Genomic DNA, 27,930 nt, shown 5'->3' with positions numbered 1-27,930 from the left:
TACCTTTTTAGGAGAAATGATCCAGAGGGACTTTCCCCAGGTGTCAAATCTGGCTTCTCTTCCCTCCCCAGGATCCAGCAGGGAGGGCTCAGCATCAATAAATAGCAGCCAGCTGTCCCCAGCAGGCAGGGACCAGCAGCCCGGCTCCACCAGAGACCAGGTGAGGGACCACTCCCAGGAGGGCTTGCTCTTCAAACCTCACTCTGTTTTCTCTTTCCAGCAAGACTGTACATTCATTTTAAAATAATTATTCTGTTTTGCATTTGTGCTGTATGGGGTGTGTGCCGGCCGAGTGGCATAGAGTAATGCTTTTGGTCTCCTTACAGACTGCTCCAGAGGGTTTGGTCCTAACTGCTTTGCTGCTCCCTCAGTGCCACCTTGGTGACCTCCTAGACAGTCTTGGGTTCAGTTTTGATGGGTTCAGAATTGAGGACCGTGGCTCTGAGTGAGGTCCTACTGCAGTGTGTCCTAGATGGGCAGCCAGCGTCTCATGAGAACAAATGGAAATGCACAGCCACAAGGAGGGTGCCGGTCCTGCCTGTGTCTGTCTGACCTTCCTCTCTCATTTCAGCACCATGAAGCTTTTCACCAGCCTCGTGTTCTGCTCCTTGGTCCTGGGAGTCAGCAGCGTGGGCTGGTTTGAATTCATGGGCCAGGCTTATGACGGTAAAGTCCATTGTGGGGAGGGGGGAGACGCGGAACACATGACCACTAGGATTCACCCTGAGTGCCCTTCAGCCTTGGAGCTACTGTATTAGCTTGTGTTGCCCTATGTGGTGGAATGTGCCGGCTGTTTTGGGAGCTTTTCATCAAACATATGGAAAAACCATAGGTCTTACTTTCTAACTTCAATCAGTTAATAGAGAAAAACAATCAGCTGAAAGTAAGTTTGACTAGAATGCACAGAATAAGACTTGAAACGGTATACTATTCCCTCAGACCAAACCGCACCAAGTGTGATTAAAGCTACCCATCTCTTCTTCCCCTCCTCCCCCTCCCTTTCTCTTGCTTTCTCCCTCCCTTCCATTTCCTAACTGGGTAGTTTAGTGAGACCTGCAGCTTAGGTCTTGCTGGGGCTTCCAGTAATTGGCGACAATTTCCCTGTTTTAGTCTGTTTCCCACCCTTTTTCAGCTTTTTTACTGACAAAGGGGAACACCCATTGAGCCTCCTCTAGGAACTCAGCACTTCCATGCAATTTAGGGCGACCAACTCTCCGGGTGTGCCTGGGTCTGGGGAGTTTTCCATGACACTTTCAGTGCTAACTGGGACAGTGCTAGGCAAACAGGGACAGTTCTGGTCAACCGGGGACAGTTAGTCACCAGTCTAAGTGGAGAATAACTTGGTGGGCAGGCATCTTCCCCTACTTTGAAGCTTCGAGCAGCTAACTGAGGGGACCAGAGACCACCTGCCAGTCAGCAGGTGGCAGGGCAGAGTGTGAACCCAGCTGTGCAGGAGGCCACAGCTCTTGCCAGGCAGATGTGTCTGAGCACCGCTTCCTAAAGCTCAGAGGTCCCCAATCCCAGCTACCTGATGGAATCACCTGGAGACATTAAAAACGACGGAGGCCCGTGACCCACCCCCACAGAGTCTGAGGTGATGGGCCTGAGAGGTGGCATCGGCCTTCCTCAGTCTCCCCAGGCGATGAGAAGGTGCAGCCAAGGCTGAGACACAGGCCCCTGCTCTAGCGCTTGCCTGCTCACAGCATCAGTCCAGTCTATGTGGGCGGATTCCAGGATGCCACGTATGCCCCTCACACTCAGAGGGACTCACGTCAGGATCCCCAGCATTCTGTCTGCAAGACTCTGATTCTTAGTGTCAGGCAGAAGTGCTGTACGCCTGCGCCTTTCTCACAATCTGCTTTCCATGTCACCACCAGGCTCAGCGAGTCCCCTGAACACTATCCTATGAGCTTCGCTCCATATACCAGAGCTTCTTGATCCTGAGCCCCTTGGTGCCACGGGGACATGTGGCAATGTGGGAAACACTGCTGGTTGTCACAGGGGGATAGGCTGCTGCACCTAGTGGGCAGAGATGCGGGGATGCTGGGAACCTCCCACCTCACTCAGGAAGGCCCTCAACACAAAGCATTCTCTGGCCCCAAATTTCAGCAGCGCTGACATTGAAATCCTGTTCTGTAATGTGGCCTCCCTGTCTCCTTTAAACACATGCCCCAGAGGCCTAAGTGACCTGGAGCCCACAGATAGCATGACAGGCATCAGACCACCAGGGACAACACAGCTGTGCCCCACCTAAATGTCTCTCCTTAGAGTCACCTGGGGACGCCAACTTGGCCTGGAGAATGTTCTTCTCAACCTGTGGTCTCCAGGGTGCTATGACCACAGGGTGAAACGGAGTCGGTGGTCCGTTTTCACTCCTTGAATCTACTCTAAGGGGTGTCACGGCTCATGGATATTTCACCCAATGTCTCTGTGCCATGTCCTTTCCTTACCAGGAGCCAAAGACATGTGGAGAGCCTACTCTGACATGAGAGAAGCCAATTACAAAAACTCAGACAAATACTTCCACGCCCGGGGGAACTATGACGCTGCCAAAAGGGGACCTGGCGGTGTCTGGGCTGCTGAAGTGATCAGGTAACCTGGCTCCTGGGGATGCAGGATGGGTGAGCAGAGCTTGGCTGACTGGGGATGTGGAGGGTGTAGGCCCTAGAGAAGGACCCTGTTGGGTCTGTGGGCTCCTCCTCATGTTCTTCCTTCTACCTTCTCCATCCCTGCCCAGCGCAGGGCCTGGGCTGGCAGCAGAGCCAGAGAATGGCTTATGGGCCTGTCCCCCAAAAGAGAAACTGAGGGCCAAGGACTGATTCCCACTCTCCCCTCCGGTGCTGTTCTCCCAGTGGGGGGGGGGGGGGTCACCCCGGGGCTGAGTGGCTGTGCCCAGGCAGGGTCAGTGCTTAGCCTCTTTCCAGGCTCCTCTCAGAGTCTTTAATCCCTTGGAAAGGGGAGGGTGGGGCTGTTTCTCCTCAGCCCCTGACTCACCTCCTACCTGCCCTGCTCCATTCCAGTGATTTCAGAGAGGCTTATCCAAGAGTCACCGACTTGCTTAAGCATGGAGACAGCGGCCATGGATTGGCGGACTCAATGGCCGACCAGGAAGCCAACAGATGGGGCCGGAGTGGCAAAGACCCCAAACACTTCAGACCTCCCGGCCTGCCCGACAAGTATTGACCTTCACTCTGCTCTCAGGGGACAGGGCTGTGAGCCCCCTAAGGGCAAGGACCCCGCGTCATTGAGTTCCACATCCCCAGATGCTGACAGAGGGCACACAGTATCTGTCTAATAAATGCTCAAGAGTTTGAATGTTGAAATCGGTGTGTTATTCTTCATTGTAAGGACTGGTCATTGATACCATGGGGTGATGGATGGACAGCCATGGGAAGATCACGTCTGTGCCTGCGTGTCTGGGTGTAGGGGAACACAATCTCAAGTCATACAGGGCTGACACCCTGCACCAACTCTCCCCGAATCAGATCCTCTCCCCTCTGCTTTGTGCTATTTCAGGCCCTTTCTTGTCCAGGCCTCCGAACTCCCTGTCAATTTTGTCCAGTCACTGTCTCTGCCCCGAAGGTGTTAATCTCATTAAAATTAAGTTGCTCAGTGGTCTTGGGGCGGGAGACACAGCCATGGGAGGATTAGACCATGGGATCCTGTTCTACAACTGCCTCCTTGATATTCTGTTCGTTTCTGAGCAAATCCAATTGTTAATCAATTTCTGTTCTTGCCATCAAAGAAATGCTTCCATAGCAGTTTTCCTCCACTGTATTTTTATTGCCTCATTTCAAGCCTAAATGCAGATATAATGCCGCCTCCCTTGTGACTATTTCCTCCCAGCTTCTGCATATTAACCAGCTCAAAATGGCGGAATTGGTAGTGAAGAGAGAGCAGGATAGAAAAGACACCTCTTATCTGTCAGGGTCCAGTTAGGAGACAGAAACCAGGTGGTCATTTGAAGAGGGAAATTTTCATAAGAGGATTATTAACTGATAATGTGATTCAGCTGCTAAAGGGTTAAAGAATACACAAGGCTGGAAAGTCTGTAGCCCATGGGAAGGCTGATAATGATTGCTGGATGTCAGAAGTCAGAGCTGATAAGCAAGAACTCCAATGAAACGTGGCAGGAAAATGCCCAGGGTTGCAGTTGCACTCACAGACCACCTGGGGGCAGGGGGTAGAGAGCCTCTGACCTCCCTGGAAGCTAGCTGTGAAAGGGCCAGTGCTCTGAATTGAATTAAGTCTGTGCCTCCTCCCCACCCCACCCCTCTCCAAAATGTATATGTTTGAAGTCCTAATTTCCACTGTGGCTGTATTTGAATTAAGTAAGTAATTAAGGTTATATGAGGTCACCAGTGTGGAACTCTTCACTAGTATTTCTCAGGGTGTTTTTTTTGTGTGTGTGTGTTTTTAATATATTTCTTTATTGATTTCAGAGAGGAAGGGAGAAGGAGAGAGAGAGAGAAACATCAATGATGAGAGAGAATCATTGATTGGCTGCCTCCTGCACACCCCCTACTGGGGATCAAGTCTGCAACCCAGGCATGTGCCATTGGCCGGAATCGAACCTGGGACCCTTCAGTCCGCAGGATGATGCTCTATCCACTGAGCCAAGCCGGCTAAGGCTCTCGGGGTTGTTTTTTTTTTTATCCCCCTGGAGTGGAACAGGATAACTAGAGTGGGCTGGATTTGGTTATTTCCCTTCCCCAGGTCAGTTAGACACATCATACAGTTTCCCCTGAGGGCAGGCCTGGTTAAGAACAGAGTGCACCCCCTGCTGGAAGACAGAGGGTTTTTTTCTAAGATTTTTTTTTGTGAGAACCTGGTTGAGCTCCTGAAGGTGGTAAATCTCACAATATTGTAGAGAACCCCCTATAACTGAGTCCCCCTAGAGGTTTTAACTCTCAGAGTTACCCCTACTGAGCCTCCAGCAATTCACCAATTCTAGTTCAGGTTCCCCCAGTGGTTTCAGCTCCCAAATTCCAGTGAGCCTGGATCCCTGTATCCATCTGTCTCCAATTACAGGCACAGTGGTTTGCCCTGTGTCCTCGCCTCTCCTCTGACTCTAAGAAGATTTGATTTTTCATTCTGTTCAGCTTTTCACTTGTTGTTAGATGCAATGGTGACTTCCAAGCTCCTTACATGCAGAACTGAAGCTGATCTTATTAATTTGGCCATTGAATATTTTATCAATTTTCCATTGAAATTTAACAAATTCAATTTTTCTGCACTTTGAACTTCATGTGTTGTTGCTCTTTATGATATCCTCTGTGTACTAGTTTCGACAAGGAGCTGTGGGGCAGTGGCTAAGTATTTCTGCACACGGTAAAGGCTATCTTCTCCTCCCTCGGATCAGTGTATGTCAGATTTGTCGTATGGTTCGCCCACATTTCAATTTACTGGGAGAGCTTATAGAAATGGTGCATTCCTGAGCCTCCTCACGTAGCTACTGAGCCAGAATCTTGGAGGAGGAGTGGAGCTAGAAATCAGCACTTTGAACAATCGCCTCAGATTATTTTATGCATAGTACCATTGAGAATAGCTGTCTCAGGTTTTGCTACCACCTAGTGTGAGGCACTTGAAGAAAACGCCCCATCCATCAGGAAAACATGGAATGAATGTCAAGCAGGCATCAAAGAAAGAACAGTCATTGTGCCCTGACAGAGAGAGACTATTCGATCGAATCATCAAACACTAAGTATATGAAATTATTAGGAAATTCTCCATAGAACAAAGCACATAAAGAAAAATTAAAACTATCCATCATCATCTTTCTTTTTTTCAAATGAGTTAGTTTAAAGAAATCCTTGACAGGTAAGTCATAGCAGGACTCAGTAAATATTTATTGATTGAGCAATTTAGGCACTGGCAGCTCTTCCTGACTTACACCTGTTTTCAGCATCTATTTTCCCACTAATCTTATCCTCACCCGAGGATATTTTCTCCATTGATTTTTAGAGAGAGTAGAAGGGAGGGGGAGAGACAAAGAGAGAGAAACATCAGTGTGAGAAGGACACATCGATCGGCTGCCTCTCGCACCCACCCTTACCAGGGCAGGGGATTGAGCCTGCAACCGAGGTATGCTCTCTTGACCAGAATTGAAACCAGAGCCCTTCAGTCCAAAGGCCGATGCTCCATCCACTGAGTCAATAAGGCTAGGGCCCACTAATCTTATTTTTAAACTTGTTTTCATTGAAATATAACTTACATGCTCAGTGAACTTTTGTATGTCTAAAAGCCCATGTTACCACCATAAGATTAAGATGTATTATATTTCCAGCACACCAGAGGATGCCTCATGCCCTCTGCCAGTTAAGGTCCTCCACCAAAAGCAAGCCCTCTTCTGACCTCCGTCACTATAGATTAGTTTTGCCTCCTTTTGATCTTCAAATAAGAGAAATAAAACAGAATGTTCTCTTTTGTATTTGGCTGTCTTCCACTCAACATTATATCTATTAGATTCATTCATCCATTTTTGCTTATATAAATAGTTTGCTCTTGCTCATCGGTGCATCGTATTCCATTATATAAGTATACCATGCTTTATTAGCCCACTAGAGGCTCAGTGCATGAAATTCATGCACAGGTAGAGACCCTAGGCCAGGCCTGCAATCAGGGCTGATCAGGTTCCCCTCCTCCTCCTTCCCTCGCTCCCTCAGCACCCCGCCGCCGCTGCTGGTCGCCCACCATGTTCTGTACCACCCCTGGTGGTCAGCACACATCATAGCGAGTGACTGAACTCCCGGTCTCCCGGTTGAACTCCTGAGGGGACACTTTGCATGTTAGCCTTTTATATATATATAGATTCTATGTGGTTGGATAGTTAGGCTTTTTAAATTTAGACTGTTATGGGTAAGTCTTCAGTAACGTTGGTGTACTTGTACTTTGGTGGACATAGTACTCATTAATGTTGGGGGTATGTCATGTAAAATAAACCATTTTTATGTCCTGTAAAATGAAACCTTAATCTTTAAATGTGTCATTCTGATTGGTAATCTTACTTATTAATGTATTAATAATGTGTTACTGTAATAACACATAATTACTCTTTCTGTCTTCTGCAAAGAATAAATTATGAATTTTCTTGGTTACATCACAAGAACTAAAATTTGTAGTAACATTACTTGTGCCCAGAACAGATCCAAATTCCTTTCAGCATTAATTATTTCATCCTGACCACAACCCTATGAAGCCAGTGACATTACTTTCCTCATTTTATATTCATGGAACTGTTCACCGTTCTTCCTACTGTACCCGAGTCTGGGACTTAGTCCTCAGGTGCCATTCTTGGTCATGGTATCTTGTAGGACTTTTAAATTGTTTTCATTTTGTTTTTGTGACTCTTAATAGCTTTGGTGATCTATTCTTTCACTTGAATCAATTGTATCAGGTGAATGGAGGTCTCTTGGGCCTCTCAACAGCCTGGTCACACACGATTATTAGAGGAGGGGTACCATCTAATTCACTATATAAACAAGGTCATATTTGAGAGTGAAAAAGGGGTGTCACTATTAACAATTAGGCTGGGACAATAGTCACTGAGACAGTCCCAGGAAACCAGGACTCACTGACTCATGGAGTCTCTTGGGACATCTATTTAAGGGCTGGAGATTCTATATCACCATGACAGGATGGCTTTATTTTACATCAGAAACAAGTGAAAATAGCTGGCTGCCACTACGGTCTAATATTCTAAGCATGGCCCTTCCCAGAAGACAGAATACATAAGTGACAAAGGAAAAGGACTTGTGAAAGTCCCTATGAGGAGTTGGTTCCTCTTGGTGTCTACAAATTGTACTTGCTTTCTCTCCAGTGATTCTATCAAAGAGGAGAATGAGTAGAATACATTAAAAATAATGGGGAGTGCATATCTAGCATTGATTGGCCCAAAGACAGTCAAAGAATTGTAACAGGATGTAATCACTGGCCCACCATTTCTGCCCTGAGGAACGTAGGAAAACGAGGCTGTGGACACCACATGCCCTCCTCTAGGAAACAGTCTCCCAAGCACACTCATGACCAATGGCTGTGCAGGGTTGACAACTGCCCCTTTCTCCATCACGTCTACTCCTAGGACCAAGTGAGCCAAGGCAGCTCAGGCACCTGGACTACCCGGACCTCAGGAACCTACCTTTCCCAGGAATGGAAGTTGTGCAGGGAACATCTGAATGTTGCTTAGATTGCTTTTGATAAGGACCAAAGGCACAGGGAAGTCCTCGACAGCTATCCGCCTTATAATTTTCATCTCATTTTACCTACAAGAATTAAAAGATGCCCCAGCCCTAGTGGTTTGGCTCAGTGGATAGAGCATTGGCCTGTGGACTGAAGGGCCCCAAGTTTGATTCTGGTTAAGGGCACATGCCTAGATTGTGGACACGATCTCCAGGAGGGGGCATGCAGGAGGCAGCTGATCAATGATTTTTCTCTCAGCATTGATGTTTCTACCCCTCTCTTCCTCTCCCTTCCTCTCTCACATCAATAAAAATACTTTTTTTTAAATGACCCAGACCCAGAAAGAGGTATCTTTTCTAATTTTGGAGGTTCAAAGTTAAAAAAGAGGACTCCCAAACATTAGTGTAATCTTGGCCTGATTTACTTCATCCTGGGTCACCACTGCTCTTTCTAACGTCCTAGTTATAATCCTTCTAGTCTTGTAAAAACGTTGGAAGTCCTCCCACCTTGTTCTTCTCTGGGTTGTTAGTGGAGCACAAGTCCCACCTCTTTCCTGGCTGTTGTTTACCATATTCCACATCTCAGTGCTATACTGTACATACCTTATGTTATTTAAGCTGTAGAGAAAGTCTTTGCAGTTCTCAGTTGGAGAAACCGAGGTTTAGAGACACCTGCTTAGGCCATAAAAGGGGCAGAGTTAGGTTGCAGGCTGGCATGTCTGACTCCAGATCTTGAATGGGCCAAGAGGATGGGCTGTAGAGACTCCCTCCTTCCCGGATCTCCAGCACTCGGTGTAAGTGGTCAAGAGAGCACTTACACCGGGAGACGCCTGACTTGTTAAAGGACAGGCAGCACACCTCGTTCATCCTTGTGTACACAATGCCAAATCCAGGCACTCAAGACCTGCTTTCTCAAATTACCGCACCGAAAACCCAGACTTTAATCCACATCACTCTTCACTCTTGTACAGTTTCCTCTTCTTAAGAGTCAAACGTCTTGAAAGAGCTACCTTTTCTGGTTCCTCACTTCTGACTCAAGCTTGAACCCACTCTAGCCTGGCCTCTGCCCCCACCACTCCAGCTAAATAGCTCATGTCACCATTGACCTCCATGTCGCCAAAAACAATTGATGGATTTTCTCCTCTCATCAGTAGGCCTCTGACCAACATTCAACAGTTGCCCTCTCCCTCCTTCTTGAAAGGTTCTCTCTCTTGGCTTCATAATATCATACTTTCCTGGTGTTTCTAGTTTCTTTCTTTCTTTCTTTCTTTCTTTCTTTCTTTCTTTCTTTCTTTTTTTATTTTGTCTTGTTAATCCTCACCTGAGGATATATATATTTTTTAATGTTTTTATTGATTTCAGAGAGGAAGGGAGAGGGAGAGAGAGATAGAAACATCAATGATGAGAATTATTAATCGGCTGCCTCCTGCATGCCCCCTACTGGTATCGAGCCCCAAACCCAGGCATCTGCCCTGACCGGGAATTGAACCCTGACCTCCTAGTTCATGGGTCGACACTCAACCACTGAGCCACACCGGCCAGGCCTGAAGATATTGATTTTTAGAGAGAATAGAAGAGGGGGGGTTTAGAGAGAGATATATATCAATGTGAGAGAGACACATCTATTGGTTGCCTCCCGCACGGACCCTGACCAGGGCCAGGATCGAACCTGCAACGCAGATACATGCCCTTGACCAGGAATCAAACCTGAAACCCTAAGGTGCCTGGGCTGAATCTCTAACCACTGAGAAACACAGGCCAGGGCTCCTTTCATTCTTATCTCCTTAGCTGGGTCTACCTCATCTCCTCCAAACTCTAAGTGTCCTCAGACTTTGTTCTGGGCTCTCACTTTTTATTTCTCTACTAGAGGCCCGGTGCACAAAATTTGTGCATGGGGGAGGGGGCTGTGTCCATCAGACCAGCCTGCACCCTCTCCAATCTGGGATCCCTCGAGGGATGTCCGACTGCCCATTTAGGCCCGATCCCGGTAGGATCGGGCCTAAACAGGCAGTCGGACATCCCTCTCACAATCCAGGACTGCTGGCTCCCAACTGCTCGCCTGCCTGACTTCCTGATTGCCCCTAACCGCTTCTGCCTGCCAGCCTGATCACCACCTAACCACTCCCTGCCAGCCTGATTGATGCCTAACTGCTCCCCTGCCAGCCTGTTTGCCTCTAACTGCCCTCCCCTGCAAGCCTGGTCCCTCCCAACTGGCCTCCCCTTGTGTCCACATGGAGACAGCCATCTTGTGTGTTGGAGTGATGGTCAATTTGCATATTACTCTTTTATTAGATAGGATAACTCAAACAAATGTAAATAGTATCTATATACTGGTGGCTCTTAAATTATATCTCCACCTCAGAACCTCGTTTCTGAGCTCCATGCTTGTATATCCAATGGGCCTCTTGACATGTCTGGCTGGACAGCTTCCAGAGATCTCAAACTTAACATGTCCCAAAGTGAACTCTCATTTCTCTCCAGAACTTTCACCTAGTAGGCTTCTCCACTTCAGTAAATGACAGGACCATTCTCTCTGTTGCTCACTCCAGAAATTAGGGAATGTGCTTGATGCATCCCTTCCTTTCACCCTCATATCCAATCCACTGGCAAGTCCTGTGATTCTACTTCCAAAATTCATCTTAACCGTCTGCACTATCCCACGTACACCCATGCTACTGGTCACATCATTTCTCACTAGGCTAAATGCAGTAGCCGTCTAACTACTCATCCCATTTGCTTGGTTTCCCAATTACTCTAGTTAACTATATAATATATCATCCAAACCAATTCCCTTACTAGAATGAAAAGGAGGCATTATTAATAACTAATCCATTCTAGATTAAGCCCACAGGGGTTAACCTAGAATGTCCTAGCAAAATAAAACAGTAGTTAACCTACCTCTCACTCTAGCACAATGGTTCTCAACCTTTCTAATGCCGCGACCCTTTAATACAGTTTCTCATGTTGTGGTCACCCCCAACCATAAAATTATTTTCATTGCTACTTCATAACTGTAATTTTGCTACTGTTAATGAATTGTAATGTAAATATCTGTGTTTTCCGATGGTCTTAGGCTCTACAGCAGCGGTTTTCAACCTGTGGGTTAAGACCCACAGGTTGAGAACTGCTAGCAGGGTCGCCTAAGACCATCGGAAAAGTAATAATCAGATCATAGTAATAATAGTAATAATCAGATCATAGCATAAGTAATAATCAGATCACATCTCTTAAAATTCTTGCTTAAAATCCTTCAGTGGATTCTACTTTCCCTTACAATAAAATCCAAGTCCTTATCTTGGCCTACACAGCATAGTGTTATCTGTTCTTGAAACCCTTCAGCATCACCTCATGGCACACCCACTCATGCTCCCAATCCTCAAATCCCACCAGCAAACCAAGCTCTTATTTGCCACAGAGCCTTGCACATGGCATTTCCTCTATCCAGGACACTCTTCTGCTTGCTCCTGACATGGCTGGACCTCTCTCATCTTGTGGGTCTGTCCTAAATCACTCTTTCTTAAGAGATACCTTCCCTGGTCACCCTGGGAGGCTTATCCTATGTGGTCTTTCCTTCTTAATTATTTCTATAAGTGGGATTATTTTATTAATTTTTTGATTATTCTTCTGATTTTTGTTTAGATTATCTTTTGGTCCACCTTCTTCCCTGGAGTACAAAATCAATGAGAGAAGTGACCACTTCTGTCTTGTTCACCCATAAATATCCAGTTCAATGCCAGTGCCTGGCATATAATGGGATCTCAACAAATGCTTATTAGGTGAGTGAATGAGTGATTGGATTAATTTATTAGTTACTAATAAAATGGTTTTCTTTCATAATAGGTCAATATAGTTATAAGGAGCTAATAAAGAGGGAGACACTAAATATAAAGAAGGGTGAATAACACCAGATTCAAGGGGACGAAGGAGGCAGAAGGATTAACCCCACAGGGGATGGTTAACCCCAAAGCAAGCAGAAACATCTCTTGCTCTGAGAAAGGGCCAAAGATAACGAGAGTGAGGTCAGGGGAGGAGACCATTTGAGAGGGAGGACGGGAGACCTGTGGGAGTCCAGCTGTACTTGCTGTTGCTGTACTTGATGCCCCTGAACTCGCCACACTCCACTGCGTTGGCCCATTTGCTGGTCCGTCTTTAGAGCATGTAGGCAGGCAACCCAAGGGAAAAGGGATGTCTGTCTGTTTGTATGTCATCTTGTATCCACAGTACCTGTCATAGCACCTCACATGTAGTATATACACTTAATAAATATTTGTTGAAATGAATGAAGTAGGAGAAGTATAGCTCAGAAGTTGACAGATCAGGGTGGATGATTTGGGAGTTGGAGAAAGCATGCATGTTTGATACAATTTTTGATTTGGAGGACATGATAATGAGTCACTTTATAGTAGCGACATAAATCCATATCAAAATATCTACTAAAATACAAACCAAAATAACATAATTTTATTTTATCATATAAGTTTATTTTCTCTTGAAATGCTTTACATGTTCTCTCATAGAAAAAACAATTAGGACCCTAAGTGTAATAAAGTACTGTATTAGTCATCATGGTATGCGATGAAAAGCCTTGGGAGAAAGCAATAAATACTTGGAATTTCCACTGTGCTGACTATCGGAGGGGTAAATTAGCACAAAACACTGTGTAACTAGAGGAGGGAGAACAAGGACAGACACACTGTATTTCTCTGAGTCTCAGACACCAGGGACTGAAAAACGCATCATTATTTACATGCCATCAAGAAAAAGATTGCTGTCAATTAAAGTAAGACATAATGGTTTCTTATTACTCAGAATTTTCATTCTACATTTATTGAGAAAATTCTCTTGGACCCACTTAGACATACATTTTTATCTTACATCACTCTTGTGTATATAAACAAAAAGGAAAGCCTAAATAACTTTATAAGTTTTCCTGAAGCAAATGACAACTATTTCATTAGTGTTGCCTGGTCATTGGTGAATGTAAGACACATCCTAATTTCAGAAATTTATAATCAAAACATGTGTGTATTAGAAGTGATGAAACGTAATATTTAATCTATACAGATTCTCCCATTATACTTATTGAAAGGAAATAATCAGCTTTGAGCCTAATCACAAAGCGTGATGATGGTGCACCTGAGGTCAAGTTCAGCTTCACACAGGCCGCTCAGACATGGGGAGCCTCCACATAGAGAAACAGGTATACCCGTGACAGGTCCTGGTAGTGGTCCAGGTCCAAGTCCCTTCTGTAGGGTCAGCTGTCACCTCACCTGGCCCACCCGCTGCCTTTACTCTAAACTCGGTGGTCTTTCCAATAGCCCCCCTGGAATGACTGAGGGCCTCCTGTCTTCCTGCCTGGGCTGCAGAGATGACGGATGGGAAACAGCTCACCCCACCTTCTCCTAGCCACACTCCACCACGGCCTCTTCAAACTCTGCTGGCATGGGCAGCTCCATCCTCTAAAAACCCTTAGATGAGAAGCAACCGGAAAGTTCACTGGGCTCCACCCATGTCAGCTCTCTCCAGAACTCCCTCAGCACACTCCCCTCTGCTTCGACAGGGGCACCACAAGAAGTTGGCAGTGTTTGCAGCTCAGTATGCACGCAGCTCAGGGCTAAAAGGCTGTTTCCTCTTCTTCCTGGCATCCTGAACCTATCTGAGGAATTCACATATTTCCACAAATACTGTCCTCCCCAAAAGACTGGCATCCCGCCCTCTCCCCATCCTTCTCCTCAGGCCCCTCCTATCTGAACCCTAAAGTGTAGGGTCCTAATGGAGTGGGAGGAGGAGATGGTTGGTATGAAGGCCTGCATGGCCACCTCTTTGTCAGCATTGGCTCAAGAGATCTGGCCCTGTTTCTTGGATGTTCTCTCTAGGATGTGGTACTTGAAGTCTCTTTGTCCTCAGCCGTAGGCCACAGGAAAGACACATCACAAACAGCCTGCCTCTTGAACGTGGGTGCAAAAAGGAGCCCTTTCACAATACTCTCATTTCCCAGATTTCCCTTGTAATTATGGGGTGAAATCCAGGTCCTCTCTGTGAAGGGTATGCTTGGTGTACACACAAACTCATTTTTTATGGACTCCTGTCAAACCACGCCGTTTAAAACATGTTTGCAAACCTTCCCGTCAATGGCCCACTTGTTCCTTTGCTGAAAGAATTGGGCACATTCACAAGACCTGCAGGCTGGGCCAGCGAGCCTTTTTCCTGAACGATCTGTTGGCCTGGGAGCGAGCCACATCCCATTGGCGTCCTCCTTTACTGTCCAAAGAGTCTAACACAGAACCTTTTCAAACCTCAGCCTCTTTTCCTCTCTGATAAAGATGCTTGCAAAACGTGTTCATGCATCCATTCACTTATTCGACACCTACTTACTGAACTCCCAGTATGTGGGAGGAACGGTGCGAGGTCCTGAAAATACAGCAGGGAGTCAGATAGGATCAGTACTCTCAGGCAGGTAACACTCCACTGGGAGAGTTCTTATGAAGCTTAAGTGTTGAACATAATCGAAGTAAATCAGAATGGACACGTACTAGTATTTGCTTACGTACTCTCCTGCTGCCGAGTTCAGGTGGCCGTTGTGCAGCAGATGGCTCAGGAGTCACACGCTCAATCCTAACAGGCCGGGTTTGACTCTCAGTTCTGCCGCTGACTTTGTGGCAGTGTGGGTGGTAATCTGGACAAATGATCACAAGAAGTGAAGTGGAATAGCAGAATATAAAATGGCAGGTGTTATATCCTCTGTCTTCACGTATTCATACATGTACACACACTTAGAAAATAGATCAGAGGCCAGACAGGAAGGTCTCCCCACCGCCTGCCCCCTCTAGACTGGTGGAATTAGTACTGCATTTTGTTTATACTTATTTTACATTTTTCAGGAAACCTGAGCCTTGAGCTAAGAACTTGATCATTCAGTGAGCCTGACTATGTTCTAGGCATCTTCCTAGGCACTAATAATAAATGGTGGAAAAAAAAACAACAACCCAGGTACTATCCTGACTGTTATTCCAATGTTGAGATATAGAAAAACAGCACATGCCTATTCATAATACAGTTACATGTGTGTGCCTCTGTCCCTCTCCTCACGCACACAAAAACCAGAACAACACTAAAGGTGCAAACACATACATATACATAAACAATGCACCAACATTAGTACAGATTACAATGAAATAAAATTTGATAAATGGGTCAGGGTCACATGTAAAAATGTATAATGGAAGATCAAAGAAAAAGGATGTCACTAATTTCCATGGCCCATGTCCCTTCTGTTCATAATCTTATCCAACCCTTCCTTTTCCGTAGATTCTGTTTCCTCTCAGGCCTGCATATCTTTGAGGGTTAACTGTGTGATTCCAGTACTGGGCTTTGAAAACTATAATCCCGACTAATGTCTGGTAAAATCAGTTTCCTCACAATAAAAAGGAGAAAATGTTCACTCTGCTCTTGCTGCTGCAAGAATAGCACAAAGGGTAATAAAAACTGTATTTGCTAAAGTTATTCCCAACAAGGCAGTTCTTTATAACATAAATCAGACTTCAGAGAATGTCACTATGTCCTGTGTGTCACTTCTATGCTACATTATAGCAAGTTTCTTATATATCTACTAGAGGCCTGGTGCACAAAATTCGTGCACTGGAGGGGGGGTTGTCCATCAGCCCAGCCTGAACCCTCTCCAATCTGGGACCCCTCGGGGGATGTCCAACTGCCGGTTTAGGGATCAGGCCTAAACCAGCAGTCAGACATCCTTCTCACAATCCAGGACTACTGGTTCCTAACCACTCGCCTACCTGCCTGCCTGATTGCCCCTAACAACTTCTGCCTGCCAGCCTGATCGCCCCCTAACTGCCCCCTATACTTTAATTTCAGAGAGGAAGAGAGAGGTAGGGTGAGATAGAAATATTAATGATGAGAGAGAATCATTGATCGGCTGCCTCCTGCATGTCCCACATCAGGGATTGAGCCCACAACTCAGGCATGTGCCCTGACCAGGAATCAAACCGTGACCTCCTGGTTCATAGGTCAATGCTCAACCACTGAGCCACACTGGCTGGGCTTTTTAAAATATATATATTTTTACTAGAGGCCCAGTGCATGAAAATTCATGCACTGGAGGGGGGGTCCCTCAGCCCGGCCTGTCCCTCTCACAGTCTGGGAGCCCTCAGGGGTGGGAGGTGACCCAGCGATCAGGGAAAGGTGACGCCCCCATCACACCTCTGCTGCTGCCACTGCCGGCAGCGCAAGCCTTGGCCGGCCCTGGTTACCTGAGCCTCAGCCGGCCCTGGTTACCTGAGCCTCGGGCGGCCCTGGGCAGCTGGGAAGCCGCCATCCAAGGCTTGCCTGTGCCTCGGGCCAGCCCTGGGCAGTTGGGCAGCCAACATCCGAGGCTTGCCTGCACCTCGGGCTGGCCCTGGGCGGCTGGGGGGCTGAGGGGACTGGGGGACTCCAGAGGCAGACGCGCAGAGCGGCCGGACCTGCCTGGGGGAGGGCCCAGCTGTGCCGCGTGCCTGCCACCCCAGCAGGGCTGAGGGGACTGGGTGCTGCCATCTTGTGGCTGTGGGCGCTGCCATCTTTGAGGGTGTGGCAGTCAATTAGCATATTCCCTCCTTATTGGCTATGGGAGCCGCCATCTTTGTGAGGGCATGGCAGTCAATTAGCATATTCCCTCTTTATTAGATAGAATTGATTTCAGAGAGGAAGGATGAGAAAAAGAGACATCAATGATGAGAGAGAATCATTGATCAGCTGCCCCCTGCACACCCCACACCAGGGACCAAGCCCGCAACCCAGGCATGTGCCCTGACCAGGAATCAAACCATGACCTCCTCGTTCATAGTGTCAATGCTCAACCACTGAGCCCTGCTGGCTGGGCAAGTTTTTACACTACAGTTCAACCTTCCTGGGTTATAGTAACCTCCATATATAACCTGCCATTATGACCTTCCATAGCAACCGATGGTGAGCACACTTGAGTCTGGAGGACTCCCTTTTCCAATGCAGAGTCCATGCCATGGGGGTGCTGGAAGTTTTATTTTCTGGGGTTGTCTGTCCTTCCTTCCCTCCTCCTGCACCCTAGGGTTCCAGCTTCATCCTAGCTGTCTCTTTGCAATGGAGCCCATTTTGCTGTTCCACTTGCCCTGTAGTCTCACATTGTTCCATCAAATCTCTTTTTAATATTGATTACCCTTCACAGCAAATGTCAGTACATTAGGGAAAATAAACCTTCCCCACGAGGTGTGAGACTGGAAATGGGCAGAAAATCCCAGTTTGCTACATCCCTGAAAGCTGCCAGGTTGCACAATCTGGGAAACTTAGATGTGTGTGAAAAATAACCGTCGTGTCCTGGATGCTGGGTTCTGACCAAGAGGAATTTCTCACATTACAATGTTTTGCTTCAAACCTCTCTCGCCACGTGTCCCACTAGCAAAGCCTCAGTATATATAGCACCAGGCACAGCTCCCAGGCGGCGGCACAGGCAGCTCAGCTTCAGCAGGGGTGTCAGCAGGACCAAGCAGCCAAGGTGAGGTGCTAGAACTTTCCAACACATTTCCTCTTTGGGGGTTCTTTTCTCCACCAGCTTTCTTGTGCTGCACCACAGCTCTCTGCATCTTTCCTGAATCTACTGTTCTGACGATTAGATTTCACCAGATGGGAATACTTTTGGGGTAGAGATTTTGTCATATGCTTCTTCTGTGTGAGGTAGTGATGGGTAGAACACACATCCTACCGTTATTTATAGATTAACTCATCTCACGTGACAGAAAGGTATAGCGGACACAAATTTGCAAATTTCTTTTGGGGAAGGTCTGTACAGTTGGATTTTAGGGCTGACAGGGGATGACTGAAATGGAAATTGGTTTATACAAAAGCCCATTGCAGTTTCTCATACAAGAAATTACTGGGATTCCAGTGAGACACATACAAATAAATGGAGAACTAGGTCCTCTGGAATCCTATCTGTCTGTCTAGCTACATATATCAGCTATCTACATATACATATATACACACACACACACACACACACACACACACACACACATATATATTCTCGACATATCTTTATATATATAATTGTGTTGGATTTACCTTTGGAATACAAGAAAGGGTCAACATTATCCCCTGGGGGGGAAAATTAAACGTATAATTCCTGGTATGTCTCCTTCACTGTGCAGCAGGATGAAGCTTTCCAAGATCATCATTTTCTGCTCCCTCGTCCTGGGGGTCAGCAGCCAGAGATGGTTAAGTTTCCTCAAGGAAGCTGGTCAAGGTAAGAGCCAGAGGCTATAGGGGCTGCATCTGGCTTCCCCCAAGACTTATGTGAGCAGAGGCCACATCCCCACTGGGCAAAGGCCACAGTGGGTAGAAAAGAATCACTATTTTTATGATAGGACTTCCCCAGACTTCTGTTTAAATTGAAATATATTTTATATATATATATCATTATATAGATTTAAGGTGTATAACATGTTCTTGATGCATGTATAGATTGTAATATGCTTGCTTTTGTAGAGATAAACAGCACTTCAATCACATTACATAATTATCCTTCCATTTTAGTAGTTGGAATCATTAAGATCTAGTCTCTTAGCAAGTTTTATGATTATAATGCAATATCGTTGTCTATATTCATTTTACTGTGCATTAGATCTCTAGGGCTTATTCTAGCTGTACATAAGTTTGTATCCTTAAAGAACATCTCTCCTTTGCCCCCAACTCCAGGCTTTTCTGGATAGTTTTGCATCCTTCTAAGCGGACCCCAGGTCTGAGTCCACATAAAGTTTAAGCCCCAACTTTCATCACAAGTGTGGAGGAGATCTAGACTCAGGGGACATGTTCCCTAAATACAGATGGGGCTCTACGGCCCCCTAGTGGGAATTCAGGAACAGCTCATTTCTATAGCTCAGGTAGCCATGAAGCTGGTGAATCAAACTTATAGAGTGTGTTCCCACCCCCCACCCACTTCGTAATTACAACCGAGGTTAGCTGAGCTTTTAACACCTGCTAGGCACTGTTATAGGAGATTTCCATGTATGAATGGACACGTTTTCATCCTCAGGAATTAATCCTTATCCTGCAATGTAGGTGCCATCATCACTCGATAGAGAAACTGAAGCACCAAGAGAATAAGGTACCTAACAGCGTCCCAAGGCAGAGCAGGACTTAGCCCAGGTCGTCGAGCTCCGCAGACCTTGCTATTAACACAGTGGACTGCCCCCGGACAAGACTGCACGTGGAAGAGTGAGGGATTTGTGAACACATATTCTGTTCTTTATCTGAGCAAATGGCAAATAGTGGGGATGGGGTGTGTTTGGAAGGCAACTCTGTAGAGCTGCTCTCCCCACCATTAATTGCCTGATGGTGGTTCTGCTGGGGCTGAGACCTGGCCAGAAACCGATAGCAAGAGCTGTACACCCATGGTAAAGTGGCAAGAAGGTGTTTATTTCACAGAATTATTCTGCTGTTATTTCTCTGTGATTGTCTCTGTTTACAATGTTAGGACAGCCTACATGAGAATCATTGGGTTCAGGGGTGCTTTGTGAAATGCAGACACCTGGGTGCGCACACCCCTCGGTAAATTACAATTTCTGGGCAGAGCCTGAAACCCAGCCTTTTCTGAGCACCCCAGCTGACGCTGTGCACACTAAAGGCTGAGCACAAACCCCTCCAGGTTTGCTGCCCCTGAGTGACAAAATGTGTTGGGCACTTGTGACATACTTATTATGCAAGTCTGGGCTCCAAGAATGTGTTTAAATGAGTAAAAATGTTGTACCTCTCAACAAAGTTATCTTTCTGAACACCCAAAAAAAAAAAAAAAGAAATGCATAAGATGAAGATAACTTATCTCATGGAGGTGTTATATAAGTTATAAATTCAACTGTACATTACATTTCACGATTTTCTAGTCAGCTAATTTTTAAAAATCGTTGCCTTTTTATTCTAGCTTGATCAGATTCCTTCCATCCATAACTCTCTGACCTTCATCTCAGTTTAGTTCCTTTATTTTTTTGTCCCACCCCACCTCACCCCCCGCCCGCCTTCCTACGGACCAGAGAAGTGATGGTATATTAAACACCTACAATGTTCTCAACATTATACAGGATTTTCTCAGTTCTTCTGGAAGAGGCAGTACTTGCCCATTTTATTGGTGGGTCAGTTGCCCTTGTTCTACACCTATTATCCCTTTTTTTTTTTTAAGCTCTCATTAGGAACACAGCACTTTTATTGCCTGGATTGAACTCTCACAGTTGTTGAGGTGCCAAATGTGCCCAGATGTTCAGATGTACTCGGGACGAGTTGTCCTCCCTTTGCCCACAGGGATGAGTGTCTCCCATTGACTAGGTGGGGAGCACTGTGCTTCTGAACCTCCCTGAGAATCACCTTTGTTCTCACACCTGTCAGGGGGTTCCCTGCATCTGTCCATGTGGAAGTACCTTGTAAAAGCAAACATCCCTCCAGGACCATCCCACCTCTCCTTTGGACGTATCACACAGCCAAAACAAAGTGGCAGCAGGTATTAGAATGGGGTCAAACAGAATAAAACTTGTACCAAGTGTGATTCTAATAACATTATCCCAGAAACTAAAAAGAAAAAAAAATATTTATCTCAAAACAGTATAATCTCCAAGGGTTTAGTCAAACGCTGAAATCATACTATCAGTAGAAGGAAATGTTTTATTCTTCTATTATGCCAAGATGTGATTATCTTCATCTCACATTTTCCTTCCTTCCCAGGAACCAAAGACATGTGGAGAGCCTACTCTGACATGAGAGAAGCCAATTACAAAGACTCAGACAAATACTTCCACGCCCGGGGGAACTATGACGCTGCACGAAGGGGACCTGGCGGTGCCTGGGCTGCTGAAGTGATCAGGTAACCTGGCTCTTGGGGATGCAGGATGGGTGAGCAGAGCTTGGCTGACTGGGGATGTGGAGGATGTAGGCCCTAGAGAAGGACCCTGTTGGGTCTGTGGGCTCCTCCTCATGCTCTTCCTTCCACCTTCTCCATCCCTGCCCAGCGCAGGGCCTGGGAGCCAGCAGAGCCAGAGAATGGCTTGTGGGCCTGTCCCCCACAAGAGAAACTGAGGGCCAAGGACTGATTCCCACTCTCCCCTCCGGTGCTGTTCTCCCAGTGGGAGGGGGTCACCCCAGGGCTGAGTGGCTGTGCCCAGGCAGGGTCAGTGCTTAGCCTCCTTCCAGGCTCCTCTCAGAGTCTTTAATCCCTTGGAAAGGGGAGGGTGGGGCTGTTTCTCCTCAGCCCCTGGTTCACCTCCTACCTGCCCTCCTCCATTCCAGTGATGCCAGAGAGACTTATCCAAGATTCACCGACTTGCTTAAGCATGGAGACAGCGGCCATGGATTGGCGGACTCAATGGCCGACCAAGAAGCCAACAGATGGGGCCGGAGTGGCAAAGACCCCAATCGCTTCAGACCTCCCGGCCTGCCTGCCAAGTACTAAGCTCCTTCACTCTGCTCTCAGGAGATGGGGCTGTGAGCCCCCGAGTCACTGAGTTCCACATCCCCAGATGCTGACAGAGGGCACACAATATCTGTCTAATAAATGCTCAAGAGTTTGAATGTTGAAAACTTTGTGTTGTTCTTTAGTAGAAGGACTGCCCATTTGGTACCAAGGGGTGATGGATGGACACCCACATGAAGGCAGAGCCTGTGCCTGTGTGTTTGTCTAGGGGACACAATCTCAGTGTCATACAGGGCAGATGCCCTGCATCAAACCTTTCCCTAATCAGAGTAGCTCAGTCCAGAACCCTCTAGTTTGTCAACTTTGGCTGGTGGCACCCAGCAAACTTTTTCTACCATCTAGTGTGCACACACTGTGTTTGTTATCCCTTAGAAGTCAATCTCCAGTTACTAGTTAGTGTATCTTTACAGTAACTCTCCTTCCTCAGTTCCTGGCTGCTTTCTCTCTCCTGGCTGAAAAAGAGGTCTCCAAACGCCAGGCCTTCCACTAGGGCTCCCCCAGCAACACAGACTCAGTGTTGATGCGTCCCACCATTTCTCTCCGGGTCACGCTGAGGCCTCTCTGGTTATTTTGTTGCTCCTCCCAGGCATCCCTGTGTCCTGACCCTTGCTCGGCCTCCAAGCCTGGTCCCTCAGTGGCCCCTCTCCAGTCATCTCTGGGAGCCTAATCCCAGGAGTCCGGCAAGTGACACCTTGGCCTCTGCAGTGCCAGCTCCTACCCTGATGACATCTGCAGAAGTCCGTTTCATTCTCCCTTAGGAACGGCTCCCATATTAATGTATCGCATCGTCACTCCCACTGTCTTTGAATTCAGACTCACATAGCAATTCTGCTCCTGGAAGAGCCTTCCGGGTAGCCCATGCACCACCTCCTGGGGCAGTTTCTGGTTCCAGCAGCCCTTCACTCACACCTGTTAAATCATCCTCACCCTGTCCCCTCAGAGGTAGCTGTTCGTGGCCAGACCAGTGAATTTCTTAAGTGTGGGCCACTGCCTTGCTTCATTTGCTGTAGGGACAGACTGGGGAGCAACACAGGGCAAGAGCAAGGCCAACATGAGGACGTATTATAGAGTCAGCTACGCGTAATGCTTCAGAGCTAGAGCTCATCCCCCCGGGGACCTTCTGAGGGACAGAGTAGAAAGTGACCCAGCACTATCCCCAGGAGTGAAATACGAGCACCTATCAACTGGCTTCCATCGCCATGGTCAGGGGTGGGCCCTCGGGTGTTCACTTGCTCACATTCCATTGCTGTGCACGTGTGAGTGCCCAGGGAGTTTCCCTGGGGCGTGATGGACAGAGTCACGGAGCAGACTCAAAGCCAGGTGCTGCCAGGCTGCACCTGCGTGAGAAGGATCAAAGCCGCGTGGAACTCCCCACTGCAGCAGTGGCTGGAAACGCCAAGGGGCCAGAGGGCCTGAAGGGGTGCGTAGCCTTGTCTGATACACACACCCTGTGCCTTTCTAAAGCCTGCGGAATAGCACACGCCTCCCCAAGGTGTGGACACGGTACATCCTCTCAGGAGTGAAGGGACTGATGGAATCTCAGGCTGAGAATAAAAGAAGAGGGAATTGCACTGGTCAGCCAAGAGGGGAGAGAGGCGGGTGCAACTGGGAAGGACAGAGAAATGTAAATACCATGGACTTGTGAAATGAACCAGCCATGAACCCTGTGACCCCACACAGACAGAGCCACCTCAGAGGACCCTGACCTGGAGCCCAGAGCCATGTGAGGCATAGGAAATGCTATGGGCCTATGGCACTATGGCAGGGTTAAGGACATTGTGGCATTCCTGGCAGCAAAGTTACACCTGCTACACACCACGTAATATTTGGCTTAAAATAACTTGTTTTTGTTTTCTTACCAAAAAAAAAAAAAAAGTAGTTTCCTAGAAGCTGGGGTAAAATGATGGCCATATGATGAGGGGATTCAAGGACAATATGAGCCACAAGGTCACCAATGGAGGTAAGTTCTGATAATAATGACCAGCAAGGTTTTGTTGGCTAGGGGTTGGCCCCAAACTTCAAAGCTGAACTCTGGTAGGCCGGGCCTGGGCTGGGCTGAAAGTCTGATTAGTGTCGTCTCCTCTAATCCCAAACTCCATCTCCAATCCCCAGAGCGTGAAGGCCATGCCAATGAGCACCCACGAGCCTGGGAGGAGGGAACCAGAGAACCGGTGCTGTGTCTGGCCCAGTGAAGCCCAGTTCCCAGGCACACCTCACAGAAAGCCATTTCTCCAAAATTATTCAAGTCTAAATAAACCGAGAACAGAAGAAGCTGTGTAACTGCCCTATGTCACTGCCTTTAGTTAATTAAGGCTAAATCGCTGGAAAAAATACAGAAGCTTAAGAAATACAGAAATGTATGTTTCAGGTAACAGTTTGTGGTGAGTGATCCCCCTGCCAGGGGCCTGGGCTCTGCACTCTCTCAGATTCCTGCCAGGTTCCTGCCCCACCAGACTTCAGACTGAACCCTGCTGCTCAGAGGGGGTCAGGGACCAGAAGCTTCAGCACCACCCGGGTCCTGTCAGAAATGCAATGTCTCAGGCTCCACCTCCCTCGGGTCCCCTATGGCAGCCAGGACCACTTGCAGAGCGTCTGGGCAACCGGGCAAAGCAAAAACGTGGGGCCTTTGTTCACATAATAAAATTCCAAAATGGTGATAGCAGGGCATTAAGCCAAACACAGGGCTCAGCTAAGCTGGGGCTCTGCATGCCGCACAGGCCTCAGGCCGTGAAACAGGCAGTTCACTGGGTAAAGCTCCACAGCCAGGGGCTGAGAGCACTGAGACTGTGTCACCAGAGCCAGGCTTTGCGTCCAAATAGCAGGTGTAAATATGCCTAGATTACCAGGGGAATAAAGTAACTGAATACTCATCCATCTGGAATGATGTATTTCCCGGGCAAGGCAGGAACCACAATCTGGGAAAACCTCCGTCTTCAGGACAGAGCTGTGCCGTTAGTATTTGTCTTAGCCTCTGGAAGAACTACCAAGTGGGAATTTTCTGGGCCTCACTTGTGTTCTGTATTTGATCCACAGACCAGGGTTGTCTGGAAACCCCAGGCTCATCATCTCAGCACGGCAGCTCTGTGTTGTAAGTCTGTGTTGTTATACAGGAAGTTCCTGAATCCAGATTTCTTGTACATGAACGGGTGGGAAAAGCTGCTTGTGGCTCTGACCTCACTCTGAAAGCAGAGGGGAGCCACCGAGAGCTTCTGATCAAGGCTGTGCCTCTAGAGGACAAGGATTTTGCCAGTGGATCTCCTGTTCACTTCCTGACACCAAGACAAGCACTCTTGCTGAGGGAGCGGGGGCGGGGGGGGGGGGGGCGGTCCTGGTTTATCTATCAAGAAGGATAACTCTACACCTAAATCCAAGAGCAATGTGAGGTGGGAGGCAGTTGAGGCAGATTAAGTTAGTCCCTAGACCTACAGGTTCCAGGTCTGGGCACTATCCCTTTTTAGCAAGCTGCTGTGGTGATTCTGATGTAGCAGGTTTGTCCATCAGCTGACTGGATGGTCCTTAAGGTTGCTTACATTTCCATGTGCTGAGACGGAGAGGTGGTGGTGGGAAGGCAGTGTTCAGAAGTGTAGAAAGGTCTTAGGAGACTGCTGCAAGAAGTAATGGGAATGTGGGTGAGGGCAAGAGAATGGAAAAATATCACCACATAGAATTGAGAGGATTTACCTAGTAATTGCCAATGTTAGAAGAAAAAAATCAACTGAGATGTGCGCCAGGACATCTTTTTTAGGGGAAGAGACCAGGAAGGGTTTTTATCATGCAGATTGCCTCTTCTTTCTATGGGGGGTGGAGAGGGCCCACAGTGCAGATTATCTCCTTGGTGTTAACCAGAAAATTCCAGACTAGTTGATTAAGATTATGTTTCCAAGAGAGGCTGAAAGTACAATTGGATCAAGTATTAAAATCTAGATTTGGCAGCTTGTGTTTTTAGCAGGAGTGTCGTCATTTTGAGCCTGCCACTTTCTCTTTAACAATTCCCCCTTTTGATCAGACTCTCAGCTTAATTAAGAGATGTGATTTAAAAAAAATTCAGGCATTAGTGTCTCTCTCAGCTACCACTCTGCAGCTCTGCTGGGCCTTGGGGTGGCATGATGTTTGCTCAGTCTCTGTGACCTGGGCTTTGATTTTCTCTGTAACAGCAGGGAGGGTTGAGAAGGGGGAAGTAGCAAGGATGACTAAAGGTTTTGAGCCGTGGCCAGAACAGTGACAAATTTAATATGTGCAAGATAGTTATGAACTTCAATTTTGGTCTTCCCACTTTCTCTGAATTGTGTAAAATAATTTACATGGGTCTGATCACTACGGAGTGAAATGATGACATTATAAACCTTTCAAACAACAGCTAACATTTTTCACCCATACAGCATGTCACAGGCACTATGCAGTCCAGTTTACACTCATTTAGTGGTCACTACTAGGTATGTCTGACCTTAACTTTCTAAGTGCCTGGTACTGTGCTATGTGCTTCATATTCATTACTTCATGTATTCCTCAAAGTACCCTTAGTGGGTGCTAATATTATCCCCATTTTATAGATGAGGAAACTGAAATTTAGAGGAACATAAATAACTTCCCAAAGGTTTGATAGAAACAGAGCAGACAGTCAAAGCCAGAGAGTCTCAGAACCCAGACTCTCACCACTATGCTATCCTGCAGCCCTGCTAAACTGCAATCCAGTGTATAAACAAAAGTAAAAGTGAGGCAACCATGAATCACAGCCTGCGTAGCATTTTTAGCAAGTCAGAGATACAAGTTGCATTTGAAAACATTGCCTAATATCCAGAATGACTGTTCAAAATTTAAATATTCAACTAAAGGGATTTTTTAGTTTGCCTTGGAAAATGAATTGTGTCTTTTTTGTTGTTGTTGTTGTTTTTTAATGCTAGAAACTTCCCTCTGTCCCCTTCTGGTAAATAAGGATTGCTGTAATATGCTTTAGAAATATATGTTGGGAAATTACTGCACAATTGTGCCAGGTCAGGCTGTCTCCTTCTTCCGAGATTTCCTCTGGGTTGTCTTTTGGACAGTCATGTTATAGTGACAAAAGCTGACAGTGAAGGGCGATCTCTGACTCTTTACCTTAGTAGACTCTCATTCTAGTGGGGTGTGATATTGTGATTTATAAGGAGAAATGTGCATATATTTAGTCTTGGTTCCAGTTTCTAAAACTGAGGTCCTAAAACCCTAGAAATTTCCTAAGTGATGAGTGAGGGAGAGGTCGTTTTTGTGTTAATGAGGTGACTCAAGACTGCACCTAATGTTGTAACTTTCAGCCTCACCCCCCACACACACACCCCACCTTCAGGAGGGGGGAGGGGCTAGAGACAGAATACAATCGCCAATGACCAATGATCAGCCTATGCAATTCAGTCTCATAAAAACCCAGACTGGGTTCCAAAGCTTCTGGTTTGGTGAACATGTGGGGATTCAGGGAGAGGAGCTCAGAGAGGGCACGGAAGCTCCTTGCCCTTTTCTTACACCTTGTCCTATGCAACAACTCCATCTGTTACTCAGGTACATCCTTTCATAATAAACTGGTGATCTAGTACTGGTAAGTAAAATGTTTCTCTGAGCTCTGTGAGCCACTGTAGCAAATTAATCAAACACAAGGAGGGAATTGTGGGAACCTCTGACTTGTAGCCAGTCAGTCAGAAGCACAGTAAACAACCTGGACTTGTGACTGGTGTCCAAAGTGAAGGGCAGTCTTGGGAAACTGAGCTCTGACAAGAGAAAAATTCTAAAATACCTAAATTAAATTACAGCTGGCCAGAGAGGAGGAGAAAGAGACAACTGGAGTTATTCAGTTAACAGCTATAAATTGGAGACTAACCAAAGACTATTATTCACATTCCTGAATGTATATTGAAACTTTGAATCAACTTCCGAGCAGCTATCTATTATATAAAAAGCCTGTGGTCATCACGCCATCACACCATAACGACCAATCAGCAGGAGGCTGCGTGCACGGCAGGCACACGGGTGGGCGGGGACTTGACTCTGGAGGACTTAGCTGGAGGTGCAGGTGGGTTTCTGGGTCCTGCCAGGGCAGCGGGCGGGTTTCTGGGTCCCACCTCCCGCAGGGGCAGCAGGACTCTTTCTGAGTCCCACCCCCATGCCGGTGTGGTGGACGCTGGGGTCCTGCCCCCGCACTGGCGCTACAGACGCTGAGGTCTCATGCGATTTCGTGCACTGGGCCCCTAGTCTAAAAATAATAGATTTCCAGACACCACTGCATCCTGCTTATCCACGGACAAACTT

The 27,930-nt window shown here is 46.9% G+C and overlaps 1 protein-coding gene across 1 annotated transcript; it reads left to right on the top strand.

Annotated features, from left to right (window-relative positions):
• Positions 1-575: 575 nt before the first annotated feature.
• LOC307109393 (serum amyloid A-2 protein-like) lies at positions 576-21,717 on the top strand (the record flags this gene model as incomplete). The annotated part of the gene is made up of 6 exons (XM_079788066.1): positions 576-666; positions 2,454-2,592; positions 17,605-17,700; positions 18,353-18,447; positions 20,913-21,051; positions 21,474-21,717. 6 exons carry the CDS (start codon positions 576-578, stop codon positions 21,634-21,636), a joined length of 723 nt encoding a protein of 240 aa, XP_079644192.1. The 3' UTR covers positions 21,637-21,717.
• Positions 21,718-27,930: the final 6,213 nt, after the last annotated feature.

The sequence above is a fragment of the Cnephaeus nilssonii genome (assembly GCF_951640355.1).
Source record: "Cnephaeus nilssonii genome assembly, chromosome: 13".
In the NCBI taxonomy this organism is placed as follows: Eukaryota; Metazoa; Chordata; class Mammalia; order Chiroptera; family Vespertilionidae; genus Cnephaeus; species Cnephaeus nilssonii.
Note: the sequence above shows the minus strand (reverse complement) of the source record. Positions and strands in the feature narration are given on the sequence as shown.